Source organism: Myiozetetes cayanensis, unplaced genomic scaffold (assembly GCF_022539395.1).
Source record: "Myiozetetes cayanensis isolate MyiCay16 unplaced genomic scaffold, myiCay2020 scf28, whole genome shotgun sequence".
NCBI lineage: Eukaryota > Metazoa > Chordata > Aves > Passeriformes > Tyrannidae > Myiozetetes > Myiozetetes cayanensis.
In genome coordinates, this window is record NW_026087499.1 from 3,717,897 (window position 1) to 3,740,868 (window position 22,972).

The following is a 22,972-nucleotide window of genomic DNA, read 5'->3' on the forward strand; positions in this document are numbered from 1 at the left end:
GGGACGATGCTCAGCAGCAGAATTTTAAGCCAATTAATAATAATTACAGGCCAGAAAAGACAAATGCGCAGCTCCCAGGGGGTTGCTGCGCTCCCCGGGTATCGCTGCGGGCAGAGGCGCAGCGAAGGCACCGGGCAGGGGCGGGCGCGGCTCTCGGAGCTCCTGCGGCCTCGGGAGCGTCAGTGCCGGGGGACAATGCGGGGACAATGCGGGGACATCGCGGGGACCCCGGCCCTGCGCTGAGCCCCGCGCGGCCCCTTTAAGGGGGCGTGGCCTCCACGCTATCGGCCCATGGGCGCGGGGCGGGGCCCGCCGGACGGGCCAATGGGCGCGCTCGGCCCCGCCCCGCCCCGCCCGCGCGCCTGAGGGCGGACCCGGCGCGCGCCGAGGGCCGAGCCCAGAGAGCCCCGAGAGGAGCCCGGAGCGAACCCCGGAACCGCCGCAGCCATGGCCGAGTGAGTGCGGGCCGGGACAGGCAGGGACAGCGCTGAAACTGCCGCGGGGCGAGGCGAGGGTGCCCCCTGCTCGCTGAGGGCAGGCGGGGGGCTCTCCAGCCGCTACCCGGACACTCTGCCCAGCCGCGGGGAGAGAGAAAGGGCGGACGGGGCCCTGGAGGGGCTGAGGGACCCGCGGGGGGACCGCGCCGGTGGCCGGGAGGCTGTGGCGGAGCCAGGGAGCGGCCGCTGCCGGAGTCGTGGCTGTGGAGCCGGTTGCGAGCCCAGGCCCCGAGGGGCAGGCTGGGCTCGCCTGCATCGGCCTCCAGCGGAATGTCCCGTTCTCCCCGTTTTCTGTGCTCACCCCAAATCATTTGGCGTTGCGGAAGCAAAAACGTGATGCAACGTGCAGACACGGTGTCCTGGTGCAGCGTCTGTTCGCTGTGGAGCTGTGATAGAGCTGGGTCCATCAGTGGATGTTAGAGCCCCTCACTTTACTCCCTGCCTGTAGTGCAATGTTTTGGATTGCTTTTCCTGCTCATCCGACCGGGTCTTGGTGGTTGGGAGTAAATCTCGGTGACTTGAGACACGCTGTGTGTTGTTGTGCACTCTGACCGGGAGCCACAAGGATCTGCAGCTTCCTCACGAGGGGCAGCTCCGATCTCTGCTCTGGTGACAGTGACAGGACCCAGGGAATGGCTGGAGCTGTGTCAGGGCAGGGCTCAGGCTGGATCTCAGGGAAAGGTTCTTCCCCCAGAGGGTGGTTGGCACTGAACAGGCTCCCCAGGGTTTGGTCACGGCTGCCCAGAGCTCCAGGAGTGTTTGGACAACGCTCTGAGGGACAGGGTGGGATTGTTGGGGTGGCAGGGCCAAGAGTTGGACTCAGAGATCCTTGAGGGTCTCTTCCAACTTGGGGTATTCCGTGATTCTATGATCTCTTGCAGTAATAGCCGCCAGAACCAACTCAGAGCACATTTGATAGGGAGGGGAGGGCTGGCCTGGTCAGAACAGCCTGGCAGAGGTGTGGATGCTGCTGCTGGATCACTGCTAATGACACTCACCTGGCATTTTTGCTCTTCCCCGTTCCAGAGCTGACATTGCTTTGATTGGACTGGCCGTGATGGGTCAGAACCTGATTTTGAACATGAACGACCATGGCTTCGTGGTAAGTGAGGGAAACGTTCAGAAAAGCTGACTCAGCAGCACTTGGGATTGGAGCTGAGCATTTTGTGGGTGCTTCTTCCATCCTTGTGTGATGACCTAACAGGTGCTGTTTCCTCCTTTGGGTTACAACCTGTGCTGCCCTTTGTCCCGTTTCCAGGGAAGAGCAGTGGTGCCGGCCTGTGCTCAGCTGGCACCTGCTATGTTAGTTCTGCATGACTTTTCCTGAAATTTGCCTTGGGCTTGGCCCTTACCCACAGCTTCCCAAGGCACTTGCAAAGACATGCTCAGGTTCCCTACGGGTCTGTAGGGAAGGTGGAACTGGGAGAGCACAGGATGTTGAACCTTGCTTGTATAATTTGTAGTCCGAGCTAAAGTAACTGATTTCTTGCTCCCCCAGGTGTGTGCTTTTAACAGGACAGTTTCCAAAGTGGATGACTTCCTGGCCAATGAGGCCAAGGGAACCAAAGTGATCGGAGCTCACAGCCTGGAGGAGATGGTCTCCAAGCTGAAGAAGCCCCGTCGCGTTATCCTCCTGGTGAAGGCTGGGAGTGCTGTGGATGACTTCATCAAGAAACTGGTGAGGCAAACACTCCTTCCACCTGGGACTTCTTGCTGTCTTTTGGAGGAGTTTCCTCTGAAAGTTCTCATTTGTTCATCATTGATTTTCTCCATTCATTCAATGTTTAATTAAAGCTCTGATTTATTTTTGGCAGGTGCCGTTGCTGGAGACTGGAGACATCATAATTGATGGTGGGAATTCTGAGTACAGAGATACCACGGTAAGCCTGTTTCCTACCCAAAGTATATGGATAAAATACACATGATTCTTTCTCCTCTGATCATTAGAATAGTCAGTTGAAAAAATGCCATCACCCCTCTGCTCAGGAAAAGCCAAACTGAATTATTTCTGCAAAATTAGATCATGCAGCCTGTTAAAAATCCATTGTTACAGTAGCTAAGGATTGCTCTGTAAGAATATTTTGTAGAAGTCACCCAAATCATAATGAGTGTTTTTACTGACAGCTTTTAAAGAGTGAAGGCCTTTAGAAAATTTCCTGTTAAGATCTTCAGGAGTCTTCAGGGAGATTTATAAGTCTGAGGGTCTTTGTAGATTTGTTGTTACTTCTCAGTCCTTCGTGATCACAGGACAGTCCAGTCAGACAGAACTGCTTGTTTGGCTGTCTTGGTTAGTGCAAGCAGAGTAATTATGTGCTTGTGATCAGACTGTGGCTGTAGAAGTTCTGGAGGCTACGTTATCATATCTGGGATGCTCACAGGAAAATCCTGCATTCAGACTGGTATTTCTAAATCTTTATAAGGGATGCTGTGTTCATCCTTCTGCTTTGACATCCTGATCTTGGATAAGTGAAGTGGCCATGCCAGAACAAAAACCAGGTGCTCAGTGAGGATTAATCCCTGGGGAGCTTGCAGCTCTCCTTAGGGATCTGGGCCTGTGCCTCTCTGCCACTCAGAGGGAATTATTTGCCCTTATGTTGTCCATGCTTCCACCTGCCCTGTGCAGTGAGCTCTGCAATTCCACCTTGGGCCTAATCTGCCTCCCCCACACCTTTGCACACAGCATGTGTCACCTGACACTTAATTCGGAGCTTTTTCCAGCCTCAGTGCTGCTCTTTTCTGTCTGGGGCTTAAGGACTTGTTTTCTCAGGGAGTCCCTTTTGCAAGATCCACATCAGAGCCCCGGGAAGTTTCCTGACAGTCCCTGTGGTGTGTGGACAGGCTTTCTCTAAGGTTGGCTGCCAACGTGTCCAAAGCAGAGCTGAAAACCTAATTCTAGGTCTGAATTGGTAACCTTTGTTTGCAAGGCTCTGCTGTTGAACAAAATCAAATAACGCTGCTCTGCTCTTTGTTCCAGAGGCGCTGTAAGGAACTCCAGGCAAAGGGCATCTTATTTGTGGGGAGTGGTGTCAGTGGTGGGGAGGAGGGTGCCAGATATGGACCTTCACTCATGCCAGGAGGAGCCAAAGAAGCCTGGTAAGTGTGAGCTACTGTATTTCTTCTTCCGAATGGTGTGCAGTAATCATCTGTTCACAGTGAGAGCAGAGGGAGGGCAGGAGCAGGGTGTGGGTGTGGAGGGAACAAGATATGTTGCCATCTCACTTCCTCAAGGCTCGAGATTTCTCAACCCAGCTGGGGCCATGGGGCAGTGCTGAGCCTTCATGGCAGGCAGAACAGAGGCAGGTTTTTCTTCCAGGAACCCAAAGGCAATAGTAGGACTTGCAGAAATCTAAAGGGAGGAAGGAATTTTGCTTAAATGTTAAACAAGTACTATTTCATGTTTATTTTTTTATTTTGAGGCCTTGTGCACTTGGGAAAGCTGCTAACCATGAATTAGGCAGCAGCAAAAGTCCCTGTAGTGACACATTATAAAAGGAGGCTTCAGGACATGTTTGCACTGACTAGTGAATACATCAGTTCATCTGCAAGTTCCTGCATGCTGCTGTGCTCTTTTGTACTCACTGTACATCAGGGCTCATATCAGACTTTATCCCTGGCTGCCCATTCTCTCTGTAAATGTAGAAAGAAAAGGTGTGTCCAGGCTTTGCCCGAGCTTTAGAATCTCTGGAGTCCCTGTCTTTTTGCATTAGTGTTTCATACCTGTATCAGCCTGTTCAAATTTGATGGCACAAAGCCGTCAACAACAGTAATCTGCTGCCTGATCATCTTTTTGCCATGAACAGCTCAGTAAGGACAGCTTCTATTTTTGGTGGGAGAAGATATTTGGGCTCCTTTAAGTGCATTAGGCTTGTCTGCACAGTGTTGCAGACGTGACTTGATCTGTAATGTCTTGCAAAAACTGTCTAGTTGCAAAAAACATATATTGGATTGACATTGCTGCCTGGTGGGCCATTAACCTGCCAGCTGCCCTCACCCCAGGCTGCCTTTGGGCAGGTCGCAGGAGGAGGCATCTGGTCCATACTGATGGATATTGGGTTTGTCTCCTGAGGTGTCTGTGTCCCTGCCTGTCTGCTGAGCTGTTTTGTTTCTCCCCACAGGCCCCACATCAAGACCATATTCCAGAGCATTGCTGCTAAAGTGGGATCAGGGGAGCCTTGTTGTGACTGGGTAAATATTCATTTGGTACTGACTTAACTTGGGGTTGGATCCCCCCTTAGGTAGCTTGGTTGCTGGAGCTCATGGATGTTTGTCCATAATAAACCCAGCGCCATCAGTGGTTGATTTTGGGGTGGACTGGGTTCATTTCCAGTCTGACATCTCTGATAACTCACACCATGCCATGGAAAGACAAGGTTTTATGGCTGGGTCATGGACCTGTGATCCCCTAGTTTCAGTTAGCACCTTCTTTTAGGCAGAAGGAAGCCATGGGCAGGTATCCCACTCTGGGATTAGTGACGGTGCTGTTGCTGATGGGATTTCTGGATGTGTCCTGACAGGTGGGAGATGAAGGTGCTGGACATTTCGTGAAGATGGTGCACAATGGGATCGAATATGGAGACATGCAGCTGATCTGTGAGGCCTACCACCTCATGAAGGATGTGGTGGGCATGGAGCACGATGAGATGGCAAAGGTGAGCTGCAGTTTTAGTCCTGCCTTTTCTTGTGCCATGGTGATGGTCTGCCCCTGCTGAGGGGCTGGGCTTGGGTGAAGCAGCTGCACACACATGAAGGGAATTTTTCTGATGTGCATCCTGCAAGGGCAGTGCATGATATTCCTGAACTTCCCATGAGGTAGGAGCAGCAAGCACAGTCAGCTGAATGTTTAGAGGAGTTGTCTAAACCCTCTCATTCTCTGCTGATTTCTCCCCAGAAAGCACCTTCCTGTGTAGAGATAGGAATTCCCTTGCCTGAAAAGAGCTAGTGAAACACTGAGCATTGTAATCAAACAGGCAAAAAGCATACATAAATCAATAAATCAGGTGATGTATATTGTAGATATAGCAGATTGGGGGTGTGCATATATATATATATATATATGCATACAAGCACATTTCTTCTGCGTTTGCAGGTGTTTCAGGAATGGAATAAGACAGAGCTGGACTCTTTCCTGATTGAAATCACAGCCAATATTCTCAAATTCAAAGACAGTGATGGCAAGTACCTCCTCCCAAAGATCCGGGACAGCGCGGGACAGAAGGGCACAGGGAAGTGGACAGCCATTTCTGCCCTGGAGTACGGAGTCCCTGTCACACTCATAGGTAACTGTTCCTCCACCTGGCTCCATCCTTCCCACTGCAGGTACCACACCCCAGTAAGGAGGTTTTTCTAGGTGTAGCTGTTCAGCCTTTCTGCCCTGGTTACTGGTTTTGTCTGAGGGGCTTGTTTTTACCTCATTCCCTAAATGGTGGCAGTACTGTTGTCACACCTGTGTCCCTGGTGTCCCCACAGTGCTGTGAGCACCTGGGGACAGGTGAGCATGAAGTGCTGTGCTGGGAGTGTTGTAAGACAGGAGCTGTAATACATCTGCAACACCTCTGCAGTGCCCTAATACCACTGGTCCAGTGTGGGCTTCCTGTTGGGTAATTAAATGACTCAACAGGTTCTTTGCTCTCAAAATTGCTTTCATTTTCATGTTTCTCTTCCTTTTTTCCTTTACCTTGGCTGGTCCAGTCCTGAAGATAAGAATAATTATATTTAGTAGCTAAAAGAGAGTACCTGCAGTGTAGCTCTCAAAGAAACATGGGTGCATTCCAACAGCAGAACAACCTCTGCAGATGGTTTTAATATTCTACTGCTGCTGTAGTCTTTCAGTTCTAGGCCTGAAACAGTGTTTGTTTCTTGTGCTGTTGATATTGTGCTGTTTGGGGTTCTTGCAAAGATCAAGGGTGGCAGAGGCACTCCCTGCTGAGTGCTGTGCAGTGCCAGGGAGCGTGGTTGGGTAATGCTGGGCTGATGGGAAGTGTGTGCCATAGTCCTTGTGCAAACGTGGCTGCTCTCAGGGCAGTTGCTCTGTGTGGTTTTACGACATAAGCATGACTTGCAAACTTGTGCCTGTAAGAGCAGAGTCATGCTACTCCTGCTTTTCCCTGCTTTTCCCACCCCGCTGCTCCTCCCCAGTGTAGAAGGAAGTTTTGGCAGAAATGGAAAGGAGCCAGTTGTGATTTAGTTGTGATATGCTAATCCTGCTGCAGGGAGGATCCAGAACCTTGTGCAAACATTACTCATTCTTCTTTTTATGTTGTTGTTGGTTTGATTTTTGGGGCGTGGTTTTTTTCTTTGATAATTCATGACTAACTTAAAAGGTGGACAGAGGTACAGTATGAACACTTAGTTGCTTTCCTCCTATCAGGCCCTGAAAGTAAAACTTTATTTCTCTCCCATTTTACAATACTGTCATCAATTGCAAATAAATACTGCTTAAACCAGCATGATTAGGAATTGACTGAGCCAGATCAAGAGACTGTCATTCAGGCTTTCTCTCTATGAGCTGAAGGTACTCCTATGCTAACTCCTTAGCCCTGACAAATGACATTTAGTAACCTGCTTAGTGATGTTATAAAACTTTCTAATGGGCTTCTGAATACTGGTTAGGGGTCTCCCAGATTTATGAATCTTATTCCCCCTATAACCTGCTGATTTATCGTTGATTCTCCTTGCCCACGTGACTGTGTTTCACTGTGTGTGTGGCTGATGGAGCAGTGACACTCACCGTGTCACTCTCAGACACTGACAGTGATGCTCAGCTTTCTGATGATCTCCCTTTCCTGCCGTGCCCGAAGGTGAAGCTGTGTTTGCACGGTGCCTGTCTTCCCTCAAGGATGAGAGAGTGCAGGCCAGTAAGCTGCTGGGAGGGCCCAAAGTGACTCAGTTCAGTGGGAACAAGAAGGCCTTCCTGGAGGACATCCGCAAGGTGAGTGCCTGTGCTGGTCAGAGCTGCCCACCAGAGCAGGTCTGGGTGCTGTGAGCCCTGGGGAGGGGCTCTCGTGTTTATATTTCATAACAATTGGTTCCTGCTTTCAGCCTGTGCACTGTCTAGTGATGGCCACAGAGCACAGTGTGACCTGTTCCTCACCAAAGAATAGTCCTGAGGGAATTCAAGTCTCACCACAGTGGGCAGTGGTCACTGCCTGGGGTGCAGAGGTTCATAATTCATGCACAGGAGCTTTTCCACCCCTCAACACTCCTGTCTTTGCAACGGGCATTGATCTCTTGATATCCCTCTCTGCTGAGACCAAGCTTTCCAACAACTAGAAAGGATATTCTGGTTCTCAAATAGCTGGAATGTGTCAACTCATCCCTGTTGAGATGTGGACTAAACAGAACATGTGGACCATGAAGTTTCTAGTTCAACTTTGTGGGACTTCTCTTGGAATGTGATTTTTTTTTTTTTAGGCCCTGTATGCCTCCAAGATTATCTCCTATGCTCAAGGCTTCATGCTGCTGAGACAAGCAGCCAAGGAATTTGGCTGGACGCTGAATTACGGTGCCATTGCACTGATGTGGAGGGGAGGCTGCATCATCAGGAGGTAATTAAGATGAGGAGGTAACTTGGTTGCTGAGGGGAGAAGAGCAGGCAGTTTAGTTTATGTGGTGCTTGGCTGACAAGCCTGGAGCTTTCCTTGGAAAATCCACAGAGTTACTCTGCTGATGAGGAGAGGCTGTTTCTGTACAGAGACAGACTAAAGGTTACCAGATGAACTCTGTTCTGGTGGCTTAGAAAATCTGCTGCGGATTTTCTTTGGTCTTTGTAATGTTTGGAATCTGAGTCTGGCTGAGGGAAGTTTTGGCACTGTAAGTTTTGGATTCTGGGCCTTTGTTGAAAGCTGTGAAATTTATTCCTGCTTTACTTCTGCCTAGTGTTTTCCTGGGAAAAATCAAAGATGCTTTTGATCGAAACCCTGACCTCCAGAATTTGCTGCTGGATGATTTCTTTAGGACAGCTGTTGAAAACTGTCAGGTGAGTTCCAAGGAAAGGAGAGCACAGAAACAATAGCTTACAGCCAGCACTGTCGTGGTTCTTCTCTTTAATTCTGGCCCAGCTACAACTGGAAACTGAAGGTTTCCATTTTACTGTTATGGAAGAGCCTTAGGCAATAGCAATTTAGCAGGACCACAATATGAGGGAAAAATGCCTGGCCTGTATGAACATTGTCATCACTGCCCCGTGCACTTGGATTTCTGTTCCAGTACCATTGTTTGCTGTAGCCCCAAAACAACAGCGTTCCAGACCCGCCGTTCTTTGGGCCTGGGTCTGTCCAAACAGTGTCCTGATTTGGATGGAGCTGACAGGCAGAATTAAAACCAGATTATCTGGCCAACAAAGAAGTCATGTATTATCATTAATAACCCTTGTAACTGAATCTGAATATTCCATGCAAGTTACTAGATCAGATGAACAGCCGTACCGGGGATTATCCACGTGTTTCTCTGGAATATCACACTGACCTCTTACACCTCTGGGCGAGTTTTGTCCCAGGCTTGGTGAGAGGTCCTGGAAGTGCCTCAGTGTTTGCTCAGAACCCTGCTGGGTTTGTGCTTTTGGCATGTTCTGATCATGTTGATGTGAAAGAACAGCATCCTTGCTCGAGGCTGTGGTTTGACTGCGTGCCTCAGCTCTTTTTGTCCTGTTGTTAACTTTTAATTACTTGCCTTTGTTTTGGACCAACCTGTTTATGTAAAATCAGGAATCTACTGCTGATTTGCTGAGAATTGGTTATTAGATATGATAGAATGTGAAATAGCACAGAGTTTTACTAAAATAGTTCACGTGCCTGCACGTACCTCTGAGCAAGCACTGATTAATTTCTTTTCTCTTTATTTCCCCCCTGTTTTCCTGTCTCTCAGGACTCCTGGCGCCGTGTGATCAGTACTGGAGTACAGATTGGAATCCCTATGCCCTGCTTCACCACAGCACTCTCTTTTTATGATGGATACAGGCATGAGGTACTGCCAGCTAACCTGATTCAGGTGGGTACTGGAATACCATCATGTTGTTATTTAGGCACTGCTTTGAAGGCCTCAGTGACAGTAAGCTGTGTTTCTACAGAACCCCTGATTACTAGATGTTAATAAATGTTTCATTGCAGTGATTTTTCTAATAATGAGAAAATAAATTTGAATGTTATGCTATTGCAGTCAGATCTTTTTTCTAGTGTTCCTGTAGTCGAGTACCAGTAGGTGCCACTTGTAGTGCTCATGTGGCTGTGATATTGATGTGTCTGTTTTGTGTGTTCTCGTTGCAGGCTCAGCGGGATTACTTTGGTGCACACACATACGAATTATTATCAAAGCCAGGGGTATTTGTCCACACTAACTGGACAGGCCATGGAGGAAATGTGTCCTCTTCTGCCTACAATGTCTAATGGAAATCCTTCCACTTGAAGCCAAGATACTGTAGATCTCAAATATTTCTCCTAGAAATCACTTTTTACTGTACTGTGCTAGAACTTGTGTTTGGACACTTTTGTAATAACTTGTGGGTATATTTCATATATATATATATGTATATCTCAATATATATATATCATATAAGAAAGCTAAATAAATTTAGTTATAAATGTATTGAAGCTTTTTTGTTTTCACTGCTGCTGGCCAAAATGTCTTTTACCCCAAATCTCCCTGATTCTTTGCCTCTTCTTCCCAGGGGTGCAATTAAAAATACCCACAGTTGGCTCTGCTTTATATCCCCTCCCTGCAATGCTACTGCCAGTCATCTCCGGGACTTCTGAAAATTCACCTGGATGTCTGAACCTTTCGTTCGTCCCTCAGAAGCGTTAAATTTTGTGCCGCTCGCTGATTTTTGTAGCAATTTTTTTTTTCCCTCCATTTATTTCTGCCAAGGCAGCTACTTATAATTGCACATCTTCCACTTTCAATCGACTTTTCCGCAGAGCACGCAGTAACTATTTGGGATTTCCGCGAAATACCCGAGTGCTCGCGGCTCCCCTCACAGCAGCTCCCCTCACAGCGGCCCCGGGGCGGGGCCCGACATGGCGGCTGCGCGGCCCCGCCCCGCGCGCTGGGCGGGAAACTCTGAGGGGGCGATGGCGGCGGGCGGAGAGGAGCGGCTGCTGCTCACACAGGTACCGGCGGCACCCCGGGCTCGGGGCCCTGAGCCACCGCCCGCAGCCGGCTGTGGTGGCCGAGAGCAGAGCCGCTGTGTCACTGCCTGCCCCCGCCTTGGTCCCTGCAGAGGCTGAAGGCGGCGGTGCACTACACGGTGGGGTGCCTGTGCCAGGAGGTGGAGGAGGACAAGGACGTGCAGTTCAGCAAGCAGAGCATCGCGGCTATCTCGGAGATCACCTTCCGACAGTGCGGTACAGCCCACGTTACCTGGGGTTACCTGGTGATACGTGGGTTACCTGGGCTTACCTTACCTGGGGTTACCTGGCTTACCCTGTTCTACATGGGTTACTTGGGTTACACTCCTGGGTTCGGGAGCCACTGCTGGAGACGCGGGGCTTAAAAATAAGAGCACCGAACTAGGTGTCACTGGGGCATTCCCCTGCTTTGTGTTTTTAACAGTACAAGAAATAGCGTTTCTACTTTTCAGACCTGAAAAAAGCATCTAAGTGTCTGTGGAAATACTGTGCCTGTGCAAGAGTGGCACCGAATAACCAGCTGTGGTCACGTCTCATAATTGACTTGGATAACTTGCACTTCATATCTTTGTAGCAGCTGTTGTGTATTATGTATCTCTCCCCCCTCAGCATTTTAAAATATGTGTCATCTTTGTGTTTTCTCCAGAAACCTTTGCAAGAGATCTTGAAATGTTTGCAAGGTAGGCACTGGTCGTTACAAAAGCTTCCTTCTTTCGTGTTAGCTCCTAGGTAATCTTTAAGACACGTCTTGTAATTCACGGTTTTAAGTGTTCTGTTGTCTGCTTAAATAGTGGCTGTGAAGTTAGGAAATAGATATTCCCTGCAGGTGCTTCCTGATCTTGGAAGCTCATTTGTGTGGCACAAGTCATTGTTTAAATTAAGGACTGTAAATAATTGTCAAATGCAGTGACACACAGCGATAGTGGATGGTTTGGGGGTGACAGTGTTGGCAAACATGTTAAGGGGTGGTTTTATTTTATGCAGGCATGCAAAACGAAGCACAATCAATACAGAAGATGTGAAGCTTTTGGCTAGAAGGAGCAGCTCTTTGGTGAGAGTCACTGTATTTTCTGTCTCACAACATTCTTAAACCAGTTAGTTCAGAGCATTTGAATGAAGGATATAGGTGATGAAGCAACTGTTGTTTAGGCAATTTCACTGCCTTACTGATGATGAATGGGCACAAATCCAGTGATTTTTAAATTTTCATCTTATTTCACTCCATGCCACTCTGCCTCACTGTGGGAACACACATCTCATTGCAATTCAGGAGTTGCAGAAGGGTTGCTGAGGTTCCAAGTACAGAACTGCAGTAAACAGACACAGCATCATCAGTCCTGGAAATGAACCACTTTGCTTTTTTCCTGATGAGTTTCTTTGTGGTAGCCCAGGATTAGCTTGAGAGTCTCCTCACATTTAACACAGGGATCATGGAATCATTGCATTCCCTCTTGGGCTGGTCTGGGTGAAGTTCAGTGGATTAAACTCACTAATGTTATGACACACCTGTACATGGAACCATGAAGAAGGAAGCTTCCAATACTGATTTTAATTTCATGTAAGGAGATTTTTTTCCTTTCATATGTGGTTTGAAATATGCAACACGAACTTGCCTGAGAAGGCAGAGTAAATGAGTTTTTTTGGAGTCTGTCATCTTTCTTGTAGTAAGAATTTGCCCTATTACTTTCTCTTCAGCATTTCTCTCTAATTTCTTGTGAATAAATGAAATTCTTCAGTAGAGGACTGATTAGTTTGTTGTTCTCAGCTAAAATACATCACCCAGAAGAGTGATGAGCTTGCATTGAATAACATGGAGCAAAAGGAGAAGAAGAAAAAGAAGTCCAGTGCAGCCAAGGGAGAGAGAACTCCAGGGGAAAAAGAAGCAGCTCTGACTGAAAATGAAGATTCCAACATGTCATGATCTACCTTTCAAGTAATGCCTCAGGTCAGCTTCTCTTAGTATCCTAGAGAAACCAGAATTAGTAAGATTCCTATGTAAGATTCCTCTTGCAGGTTAACACCAGTAATGAACCTTTAGGTTTTTAGGTGAACACGATGAGTTGGATTTTTATTGTTCCAAAAATGCAAGTTCTGTCAGAATTCAGTAAAGTTTATGCCCAAGATGCCTTAATTGCTCACAAAAGGTATCTGTTACTAAAATGAGAAGCCTTTAAATAAAGAGTTTAAAGCAGAACCTTCTCACTGAACCGTTATAACTCAGTATGTGCAACATCCTCCATGTTGCTACTCAGTTTCTCCAGTAACTGTTTGACTTCCTCCTTGCTTCCAGTCTGGATACTTTTGCTCAGGCATATTGAATATTCTGGTTTTGTTTCAACAGCCATGTCTCTTACTTGTTGCCTTGACAATTTAAAGATGTTTTGTGCCATTTCCCACCTGTGACAGTGCTGGGGTATAATCTTTGCTGTCAGTTGTTCCCATTTTCAGGTGGCACTGTGGCTCTGGAGCAGTGGGCACACACTGATCCCTACTGCCCTCTGCCAGGCTGGCAGAGCCTTTACAGAGTGCTGTGAAAAAGAATCCAAAAATAATTTGATTCAAAAGAAGCAGATTTAAAGACATAAGTAATTAGAAATAGCCAAGTGAAATGAGAAGGCTGTGTAGGCCAACTTGATCCAGCAAGAATTAGCTTGCCAAGGATAGTCCAAAATATGCAGCAAGAGAGGAAAGACTTGAACACTGTTTCTCTTGCTCAGCCCTTGATTCATGAGACAGACTCTTCCTTGAAGTCACTTATTCCTTCCTGCAGGATACAGCTTAGGCCAACTCCTCCAAACCAAGATTAAAGTCATCAGCTTCTCTTTTTAGTTAGACTTTTAGATTAAACACTCTCCCAAGATAAGGAAGGTACTGGATGATAGACTATTTCTGATTGCACTTGAGAAGTTCTAGGTGTAGTCTTGCTCTGTGTTTGAGCTGTAAGCTGTAACTATCCATTACTGATCAAATAAAATCAAGGGCTGCAGTGCAGAACAGGGGAATGTCATGAATCCCCATCTCATTTTACACAATGGCTCTTCAGTGCCCTCCCTTTCCCCCATCCCAGACTGTTCCACTTCCAGGGATGAGATTTCTTTTAGAAGAATTCAGCACATTAATTATAGCAGCTGGTGGAAATATCACAACTAGCCCAACAGTGAGATAAAAAGCTTTTATTGGTATTAGAAAAAAAGGCTTTAACAAATTGAAAAATAAGCCAGTTAGTACAAAAGCATCATGATGCTACACTAAGGAGAATAACACAGCAGGCCAAATGCAAGTCTTCTGTCACACAGCCCTACAAAGCAATTATTTCCACCTTTGCTGTGTTTTACGAGTTAGTTCTTACACAGCACCCAAGAGAAAGCACTGAATTTACTTTAACTGATGAAATCAGTGTGAGAACTCAAGTTCCTGGAGCCTAAAGCCAGGCAGCAGCTGGTTAAACCCTCTGCCCTGTTCACAACTGTGCTCCAAAGTGTCTCCCAGGGGTCTTCCACCATTTGCACTGAAAATGGAGAGGGGACAAGGCAAGCAAAGTGCCCGGGGCCTCAGGAGCTGCAGCCACCACTATCAGATGGAAGCTTCTGGCTCCCAACCAGGTTTGCAAAGCTGAACCCTTACATGCTGTGTTTAGCAATACCATTGTTCCAGCATTCTGCAAAAAGTCAAAATCCCTTTGGTCACACATGATTTGAATCACCCCAGGAGTGTAAGCCTCGGACAATGTCCAGATTTCCCCTGTCCATGGCCAGAGCACAGGATGCCCAGCACGCTCTGGCTGGCAGGATGTGTGTTTGCTGGGGTGGATTCTAAGGCAGGAGCAGGGCTGAGCTGCCAGCAGCAGTGCAGGGTTATTTTTTGCGTTTTGAGCTGGGCCAGTCCCCCCATGGCAGGGTTTTCTTGCCCTTGGACGTGCTCCTCAGGGAATGCAGGGCCTGCACCTGCTGGAGGCGCTTGGAGAGCTCCTGGTCACAGGCTGCCTGCAGAGCTGCAGCCTTCTGCTTGTCCCATCCCAGAGCCGAGGCCAGGGCTGCTCTGTCTTCCTTCAGCACCAGCTGTAGGAGAGCAGATTTCTAAGTCTTTTCCACCGACTCCCCCACCCCTGACCCTCTGCCCACGTGAACAGCAGCAGGAACAAGGCTCCTGTTTAGCACTGACACTTTGGAACTGAAGGTGTTCCCAGATTTCATCACCTATTCCATGGGCTTCTCCAGTGTTCTGCCAGCACTCAGAGCTTGAAGCTCTGTTCAGATGTTCAAAGGAACAGAAACTTAGTTTCTACAGCAGGGAAAAGCAACAGCAGCCAGTTCACAGCTTGAAAAGGACACCTTTCTGTGATGGTTACAGTTTAGCTGGGCTTTCCCAGCTGGGGGTTTTATTTGTAGTTTTCAAAAATAATGAGTTGTTGATTTGGGATGTATAAAAGAATATAGTTAGATGCATCTGCATACAAAAACCCACCCTGCTGGTAAGACAGCTGACTATGACCTGTCAGAGACCAAACCCCAGATTATTTTGTGGCTTTTTGGAGTATGTGAAACAGTGTCAGCTGGCTGACACAGAGGGGCTGCAAGCAGGGGGTAGAGGTACTGAGGGAGAGAAATACTCAATCTCACCAGGCTGAGACTGAGATCTACTGACATCAGAGCCTCCAGGAGCAAGGACAGCTTCCCCTACAGCCTCTCTCTCCAGAGGGAAAGGTTTTCCTGGATGTGGCTGTGTCATTCTCACCCACCTCTAGGTCCTGGCTGTCCAAGCAGAGCTCTGGAGCAGGTTTCTCCCTCAGAGCAGCCAGGATCTGCTCACTGAGGGCTGTTTTGGCTGGAGTGCCTGTGCTGCTGGTACCTGTGTCAACCACATCCATCTCCTTCCTTGGTGCAGCCTGAGGTTCTGAAAGGGAGCAGAGTCAGTACAGTCCCTGACGCGTGGCCTGCACTGCTTTGATGGTTGTGAGATTAAGAAATCTTAAGAAATCCATAATGCCTATGTGATTTAAGCTTTTCTCCCAGTGTTCTGCTTTCAGGTATTGTGAGAATTCTCTCACCAGGTCAGAGAATTCTCACACCATATACACTACACCAGCTCTTGCATTAACCCCACTAAGAGCTGCTGAGCAAATGACTCACTCCAGTCCCTCACTCCACCTTATTTATTCCACCAACTATTTCAGGCATCTCTGGGAAGTTCCCTCTGCAGCATCCCCGTGCTCCCTACCTGCTACTTTGCTTAAGACACTGTCCTCAGTTTTCAGGGCCTCCAGGTAGAGCTCCAGGAGCTGCCTGGACTGACGCTCCTCTTCTCTTCTGTCCAGCACCTGCTGCAGGGTGTCCTGCAGCACCCGTGCTTTGCTTTCACTCTGGGCCAGCTCTGCTGCCAGGTCTGAAGGGGGCACATCGATCAGCACCTGAAAACAATGCCAGTGCTGAGCAGCTCGTCCCATGGCACTGAATGCAGCACCAGCAGCAGGGACCGGCCCTCCTGAAACCCAGCGTGGCCCACAAGGTTCCTTGTGAAGCCACCGTTCTTTACCAGGAGCCAAAAGGCCTCCAGGGACAGTCAGGGGTTGAGGGCACCCTCCTCAGACACTGGAGTGTTTCCCCTACCCCAGAGATGTGACCTGGCACCAACAGCCACACAGCAGCAGCTGAATTAAGCTGAGATCTTGTTTACTGATTCTGTTCTCTACTGAGATGAATGGATGATGGGCAGAGCCAAGGATTGGGGGTTTCCCCACTGTACCTGGAGGTCTTCCTCAGACATCAGGATGATATTGGACAGGTCCCCCTTCAGCTGCCTGGCCAGCTGCTTCCACTTCTCTGCAGCACTGTCCACTTCATCCACAGCCTCTGAGAGCCAGGATGTTCCACTGTCTGACACAAGAGTCATCAGCTCCCAGGGTCACTCCTGACCCACCTGAGACAGCCTAATGTCACCAGGTGTATTCCAGACACCCTCCCCTCCCGTGTTCCCTCACCCACAGCCTACCTGAGCTTTTGCCTGACCATTTCTCATCCTTGGCCAGTGCCACAAACTTGGTGTTAGCTGGCAAACACAAGAAGTAATCCTCATCATCCACAATGGTTCCATCTTCTGCCAGCACCAAGGTGATGGGCTCCCTGGCCTTGTCAATGGCCAGAACACCACAAGCTGCACAACAGAAAAAAACCCCTAATTAAATGACAAAAGTGACACAGCAGTGCCCTTTAATTACCCCCGGCAGGAGGCACAGGCAACTCTCAGTGACTGAGGCTGGAGCCCAGACCTGTCTCCTTACGGCTCTTCTTTAGCACAGGCTCCCCTCCAGAAATTAATATTAGAATCACAGAATCATGGAATCCTCAAGGTTGGAAGAGACCTTTAGGATCACCCAGTACAACCATCACCCAGCACTGCCACCGTAACCCCTAAACCATCACCCAGCGCCAGATCCAGACACCTCCCGAACACCCCCAGCGACGGTGACTCCGCCGCCTCCCCGGGCAGCCCATTACAGCATTGGCCCGACCACCCAGTGTTTCCCACCTCCCTCCGCATCCCCCGGGAGCCCCGGGGGCTCAGCCGGCACCGCGGGAGGGTCCGGGATGCCCGGGGCTCCCGCCGGGCTCACCCTTGTCCCGCAGCTCCCGCAGGCAGGACGCGCCCACGCCGTGCTGCTCCGGCCCGTCCCGCCGCCGCACCACGCAGCGCTTCAGCCGCGCCGCCATCGCCCGGCGCCGGACGATGCCCCTGCGGGCAGGGCAGGCGCTCCTGCCGGGAAGGGCAGCGACACGGCCCGCGTGTTCCGGCGGAGACCGCCCGCTCCCCGCACCCGTGGGTGCTCCCGTCACCCGTGGGTGCTCCGCGGGGCGCAGCGATGCGCCGGCGCTCGGCTCGCCGCGCCTGCGGGAGGGGAGGGCGCTGCCTCGCGCGCTCGGGGGTGGATTGGGCACGCCTGGGAAGATGGCGGCGGCGGAGCGAGCGGAGCAGCCCGGGCAGGTGAGCGGGGTCTGAGGGGCCGGGCCGGGCCGGGGGCTCTGGGGGACCCGCGGGGGCTCTGAGGGGCTCCGGACACACCCTCCGGGCACCGCGGGGCCCTGCTGCACCGGGGATCCCTGCCCTCTGCGAGCGGGGGCTGTGCGGGGCTGGCTGGGGCAGGCCGGGCCCTGGGCACAGGCGCGGTGCCATTGAGGGGCTGTGGGTGTGAAAGTCATAAAGCGGTTGGATAAAGGGAGAAATGAATGCAAACACGGCCAGGGAGAAAGGACGCGGTGTGCCAGGTGGGTTACGAAATGAGGTGGAGCCCTGTGCAGGGCGGAGGGCTGGACTCAATGGTCCTTGTGAGCCCCTTCCAAGCCGGAATGTTCTGGGGTTCTGTGAGGACTCAGACAAAATACTGCCCGTGCCGTGACCTGCGGGGGAGGGACGGGGATCCCGGAGCGTGAAAGGGCAAAGCAGCGATAGATGTGCCGTAAGAAACTGCTGTCAGATGTGCTGGCAGACCCTGAACGGGGAGGGCCGAAGAGCAGTGGTTTGAGTGCTCACAGAACACTGAAAAGCTTAAGGTGTTTTTAAACTGCGGCATGAAATGAATGGGGCAGCCCGAGAGGAGAAGGGAAGTGCGATGTAGTCGTGTTTAGTATATATTGTTAAAGGTCTCTTCCAGCCTGGATTCCATGGGATGGGTTTGATGTAGGAGTGCACAGTGTAGGCTCCTGTCACTCTCAGTTGTGCTGCTGATGATCCAGGGTCACTTGTATTCCACTGCAAACTCAACTCTCCTCAAAATCACTGACCTCCTGGAGCTCTCTCATCTCTCCCGTGTCCCAGACAGAGCTCCTGAGAAGTGGTGCCAGGGAAATTTGGGAAAGTCCTTTTGGTGCCCCCAGGAGGGAGGGGAAAGGTCCAGTCTGGCTGTTTGAGCACCTGGGGAGAAAACAGAGCAGAGTCTGCCAGGGACACACTTTTATGTGCAATCTCTGCCCAGATTTGGCTAATTCACCATGAACCTCTCTGCTGACCCCTTCATTATGGACTGAGGGGGCCAAGTTTGTGGGGATCACTGTTGAGCTAAACTGAAATGGAAATAAAATTCCATCAAATCCGTGCTCTTGGGTAAGCAGCGCAGGTCTGGGTTGTGAAAGGCCCAGTTGCCAAACTCCCAGGAGGCTGGGCAGCTTTGCACCACTCAGGTGAGGTGCAGACATTCCAGTCCGTCCCTCACACTTCCAGGGAACGCTTTCAGAGCGAGGAAACCTGCAAATACCTGGGCAGTCTGCAGGGTTGGCACTTGCTGAGGAAGAAATCTGGTTGACTGGCAGATGTGGTTGCCTGAGAAGCATTGAGGTTCTCTTGAGCTGGGATGTTGTGTCCTCCCATTGCACCCTTGTTTAGCAAACATTTATGTGGTGTTGCTGCAGCTCAGGAGAAGGCTTGGTGTTTGCAGTTGGAAAAGTCTTGCCTTTTAATGGGCCTCAGAAATGTAGCCAGAGAACCCCCTGGGTTTTAAAGTTGAGGGCATGAAGGATCGTGGAATGGTTTGGGTCAAAAGGAACCTTAAAGATCACCCAGCTCCAACCCCCTGGAACTGTGTCCATAGTGAAAAGTGGGAATGGTAATTCCCACTTGTTGTGTAACATGGAGAGTTTTTCAGGCCTGGGCTGTACAGAGCAAGGTGGAGTCAGTGCCTGTGCTGCTCTGTGAGACAGGGAGAATTTAGGATGAGGAGAAGAGCCAGGCTACAGGGGGACCTGTGCACCACAGAGAGCCCATTCCCAGGGCTCTGAGGAGGAGGGAGGGGATCTGGAGGCACCCCGGGTGGAAAGGGTCAGTTAAGTGGATAACTGCCCAGCTCTTGCAGGAATGCTGGATTCTCAGGCAACAGCAAGTTCCTTGCACCCCCTTTGGCTCCTGGCCTGACTTCACCAGTGGACAGAGTTTGTTCCAAGGGCAGCTCTGGCTCTGCCCTCCCTCAGGCCTGGGGGCAGCCCTGCAGTTGAGCTGCAGGGTCACACACTGGCACTGCCCCTGCACACACAGACCCTGCAGGAGCTTCCCTCCCTCCCCTGTGCCTGGAGGGGCAGGGGGCTGCTCTGAGGTGCCTGCTGAGCACAGATGGCCCCATCACCATCTCCCACTGCTGCACGTCCCTCATCCACAACTCCAGGAATGCTCAGTGCTCTCAGACTCCGTGGGCTTGGGTGGGACTTGAGGGAATCTTGTAGCTCTGGCAGGAAGAAGGGGGTGTGACTGAACCATACATAGCACAGTAGGTGAATTCTCAAGGGGACAATTTTGGAATTAGACAAACCAGTGAAAATCTCTCAGTGAGTCTCACAGAGTGTAAACAGCACTCCTCTCACACAGCCCTTGCAGCTCTGACACTGTTATCAAGGCCTGCGGAAAGTTGTCCCCATTGCACACTAAACGTTTAGAGAATCTAATAAAATATTTGCTTTCTGCCACTGGTGATGTTTGTTTATTTATTGCCAGGCTTTCAGCGTGAGGCTGTGAGTGGTGTGAGGCTGTGAGTGGTGGCACTGCCTGGCTTAACTTGTTTATGTTTGGGTCCCATCATGTTTCCTATTACAAATCGAGTTAGTTTAGATGCTGGAAAGGGAGTGTCAGATGTCTTATGGCTTATTATCTGTTTTACTTAGTTTAATTTTCTCATTCTCATGAATTAATATATTGCCTCAAGCACTGTGGGGAGGGGGGGAAGCATTGCAGCTCAAATGAAATCATTTACGGAGATAGAATTATCTTCTAAAGGCAATAAACGTTTCTACCAGGGATTTTAAAATACTTTGTTTTGTTTAGAAATCATCTTCCTTGGGCCTTTTAGTAAAAACAAGCAGAAGAAAAGATCCTGTGTCTCTGTTTCTGTTCTTTATAGCAGCAGGGTGATGGTGCAGCCTGTGAACAGAATAACTGATTCCTTGGTGAAGTTCTCATCTTGTTTTCTTTCTAAATCTTCATTATACTCCCTTTGGCTTGAGTCTTCCATGTAGCTGGGTGTTTTCTTTGTGTAATGAAGTAGTTAAAGCAAATTTCAAAGGTGTTGGAAGATGGCTGATTTGTTGCTCCAGAGACTTTAATTCCCCAGCTGCATTGTTAGTGCACAGGTGAATTTTCCTCCCCACCTGCCTGTAGCTCTTGGCTGTTCAGCCTCTGGATTCTGTGCCTGAAAGGATGGTTTTCCTGGTGCAGGTGAATGGTGTCTGGACTGGGATGTCTGGACTGGGATGTCCCTTGTTTTCATTAAACACAGGCTGGGAAGGATGGGATCTTCCCTGCCTTGTCCCGGAGCTCACCTGTTCCAGAGGGTGACAGTTCCCTCCTTACAGCACCGGTTCCTTCGCCCTGTGCTTGGAAATCTGGCTGGAAGGGAAGTGCAGATCTCACTTTAAAGGTTGGTAGCTTTGGACAGGGCAGTCCAAGGACCATAAAGAATCCAGCTCATCCTGGAGGTGCCACCAGGGAATGCAGCAGCTCATGGCAGAACTGCTGAGCGTTTGTCTGTGGGATCTTCCTGTCAATAGAATTATCACACGTTTTCCCACAGCATCCTGCACTGTGTGTCAAATCCTGCTTTGGGGATGGCAAAATCTGACCCTGTGCTCCCTGAATTTGAGGAGAATCTTTCCTCTGACTGACTGTGCTGTGAATCAGGCCCCAGTATTTTGGAGTATTGGTCATTAACAAGGTACCTGTGTTAGTCCTGGGATTTGACTGAAGGAATAAAATGCAGCACATACACCAAATAAGTTTATCCACAACCTGAACAGCTTCAGTTACCTTACTAATAAATCATGTGAGCCATATTCTTGTGATGATTCCCACATTTTCCTTATTTTTGGAGGAGTGGATGGATCTTGAGGCTGTTTATCATTTCTCTTCTGAAACAGGTTTGAAAGCAGATGTTCTGTGCATGGGAAGGCAGTGACAGGGAGAAGTGCCCTTTCCTTGCTCCCAGTGTGTGACTGCAGGGTGGTGTTGAAGCTGATACTTGCAGGGGTTGTGTCAAGTGATCCCAGGGAATTCCTGCCCAGCAGTGAGGTCTGGCTGGGCCCTGGTGGTGATCCTTGTCTGGGAGCAGAGGAGTTGCAGGATATTTGAGTTTCTGGCACCCTCTTGTGGTAAAAACTTGGGTTTATACTTTTTTTTTTTTGCTGTAATTTGTAGATGGGAAAGAAACCCAAACGTGAAATACTTTGAAGGTTTGGTATATTGAATAAAAGTGATGAAGAGAATCAGAGGAGAAAAGGTCCCTTAAGGACCTTGAATGGGTTCCCTTTTCTGTAACTGAGCCTCAAAACTTGTCATCATTACTAATCAAAGTGTGTTTTTTCACCACTGAGGTCACAACTGTGTCACCTCTGCTAAGATAAAACACCTCAGGTGGAGGCAATGTGGCTTAGATCATCTTAACATCAATCAGGTGGGTCCTGTTTGAAAGCAGATTGTTGACCAAGATAAATTTACTTTGTGGTAAAACTGAAGTGTCTCTGCCTTGTGAGAGCTGGTACATTCTAGTTACACAGAGATCAAACTGCTGGGGTTTTTTGGCAAGGAAGAGAAGCCCAGAGAGCAGTTCTGTAAAACATGGGACTGTGGGGAAGTGTTGTGCCTGTTCTTGAGAAGTGAGGGAATACAAAACTGCAGGTGAGCCTGGGGAGGGGGAGCTCTGGAGGTAATTATGTGTGGGAAAGAGGGATGGTCCTGGTACCGCGACAGTTTGTGAGGTTTGGTTAAATCGTGGTTGCTTTGAAATCTTTCAAACAATAGTGCAGAAAACAAAGGGTGCATTAGTGGATCATGGAGATGGGAGAAGTGTTTCAGAATTTGGGTTTGGGTGGCCACTGCTTTCATGCCATCTCTCAGGAGTCTCCCTGGCTCTCCCTGCTGGCTCCCTCAAATGAGTTCTGTAGATTCTGTGAGTCCTCTTGTTTTAAGTGGGGACTGCTGGAATTAATATTTTTTTCTTTTAATGCTTCTGACTTCTTCAGTCCTTCACAGAACTGCTGCTGGTAGCAGAGACAAGTGTGTCTCCCTAACTCCCAGGCAGCGTTTCTGAGGGTGTCCATGGGGTGGCAATGTGAGCTCACTGCTGTGTTTGTGTTCCAGGCCGGCTCCTGCCCTGCTACGGAAAACGCCGCGTCTCGGGAGCCGCTGGTGAGTCACCTCAAGAGGCAACATTCTTGTTGATAACATAACACACACGAGTTGTTCTGTTTGCTGCATCATTTTTCATCGGTTGTTTTGCTTTTCTGAGGAGCTGGGGCTTTGTGGAAAGGTGTAAAGTGCTGTAGGTGGCCCTACTGTTGTGTGAGTTCTGACCCAAAGCCATCACCTCCCATCTGCTGGGGTTAGACAGGG

The 22,972-nt window shown here is 49.5% G+C and overlaps 4 protein-coding genes across 6 annotated transcripts in view; 3 read left to right on the forward strand and 1 right to left on the reverse strand.

The window, feature by feature from the left end:
- Positions 1 to 366: 366 nt before the first annotated feature.
- On the forward strand, positions 367 to 10,076 carry PGD (phosphogluconate dehydrogenase). The gene is made up of 13 exons (XM_050322662.1): positions 367 to 455; positions 1,524 to 1,599; positions 1,996 to 2,175; positions 2,312 to 2,377; positions 3,472 to 3,590; positions 4,613 to 4,682; positions 5,012 to 5,146; positions 5,584 to 5,773; positions 7,295 to 7,425; positions 7,908 to 8,041; positions 8,373 to 8,472; positions 9,360 to 9,482; positions 9,758 to 10,076. Exons 1-13 carry the CDS (start codon positions 448 to 450, stop codon positions 9,875 to 9,877), a joined length of 1,452 nt encoding a protein of 483 aa, XP_050178619.1. The 5' UTR covers positions 367 to 447; the 3' UTR covers positions 9,878 to 10,076.
- A 120-nt stretch (positions 10,077 to 10,196) lies between these two features.
- On the forward strand, positions 10,197 to 12,794 carry CENPS (centromere protein S). Its single transcript, XM_050322668.1, has 5 exons — positions 10,197 to 10,597; positions 10,708 to 10,831; positions 11,262 to 11,295; positions 11,600 to 11,666; positions 12,381 to 12,794. The coding sequence occupies exons 1-5, from the start codon at positions 10,505 to 10,507 to the stop codon at positions 12,534 to 12,536; spliced, it is 474 nt and encodes a 157-aa protein (XP_050178625.1). The 5' UTR covers positions 10,197 to 10,504; the 3' UTR covers positions 12,537 to 12,794.
- Positions 12,795 to 12,943: 149 nt separating this feature from the next.
- On the reverse strand, positions 12,944 to 17,533 carry DFFA (DNA fragmentation factor subunit alpha). Of its 2 annotated transcripts, none has more exons than XM_050322667.1 (6): positions 17,226 to 17,533; positions 16,604 to 16,765; positions 16,358 to 16,488; positions 15,833 to 16,022; positions 15,354 to 15,508; positions 12,944 to 13,143 (listed from the first exon to the last, which is right to left on the reverse strand). In XM_050322667.1, the coding sequence occupies exons 1-6, from the start codon at positions 17,320 to 17,322 to the stop codon at positions 13,060 to 13,062; spliced, it is 819 nt and encodes a 272-aa protein (XP_050178624.1). In that variant the 5' UTR covers positions 17,323 to 17,533; the 3' UTR covers positions 12,944 to 13,059. The 2 variants fall into 2 exon arrangements, with proteins under 2 accessions (XP_050178624.1, XP_050178623.1); XM_050322666.1 differs by lacking the exon at positions 12,944 to 13,143 and adding an exon at positions 13,773 to 14,673 and having other exon boundaries at positions 17,226 to 17,495.
- Positions 17,534 to 17,539: 6 nt separating this feature from the next.
- The window catches only part of PEX14 (peroxisomal biogenesis factor 14), a 70,447-nt gene continuing 65,014 nt past the window's right edge, over positions 17,540 to 22,972 (forward strand). The window contains exons 1-2 of one of the 2 annotated variants that reach the window (XM_050322663.1): positions 17,540 to 17,593; positions 22,721 to 22,768. In XM_050322663.1, the coding sequence (XP_050178620.1) occupies positions 17,558 to 17,593; positions 22,721 to 22,768 (84 nt within the window). In that variant the 5' untranslated portion in view covers positions 17,540 to 17,557. The remainder of the gene's footprint in view (positions 17,594 to 22,720; positions 22,769 to 22,972) is intronic. The other variant, XM_050322665.1, reaches the window with a different exon arrangement.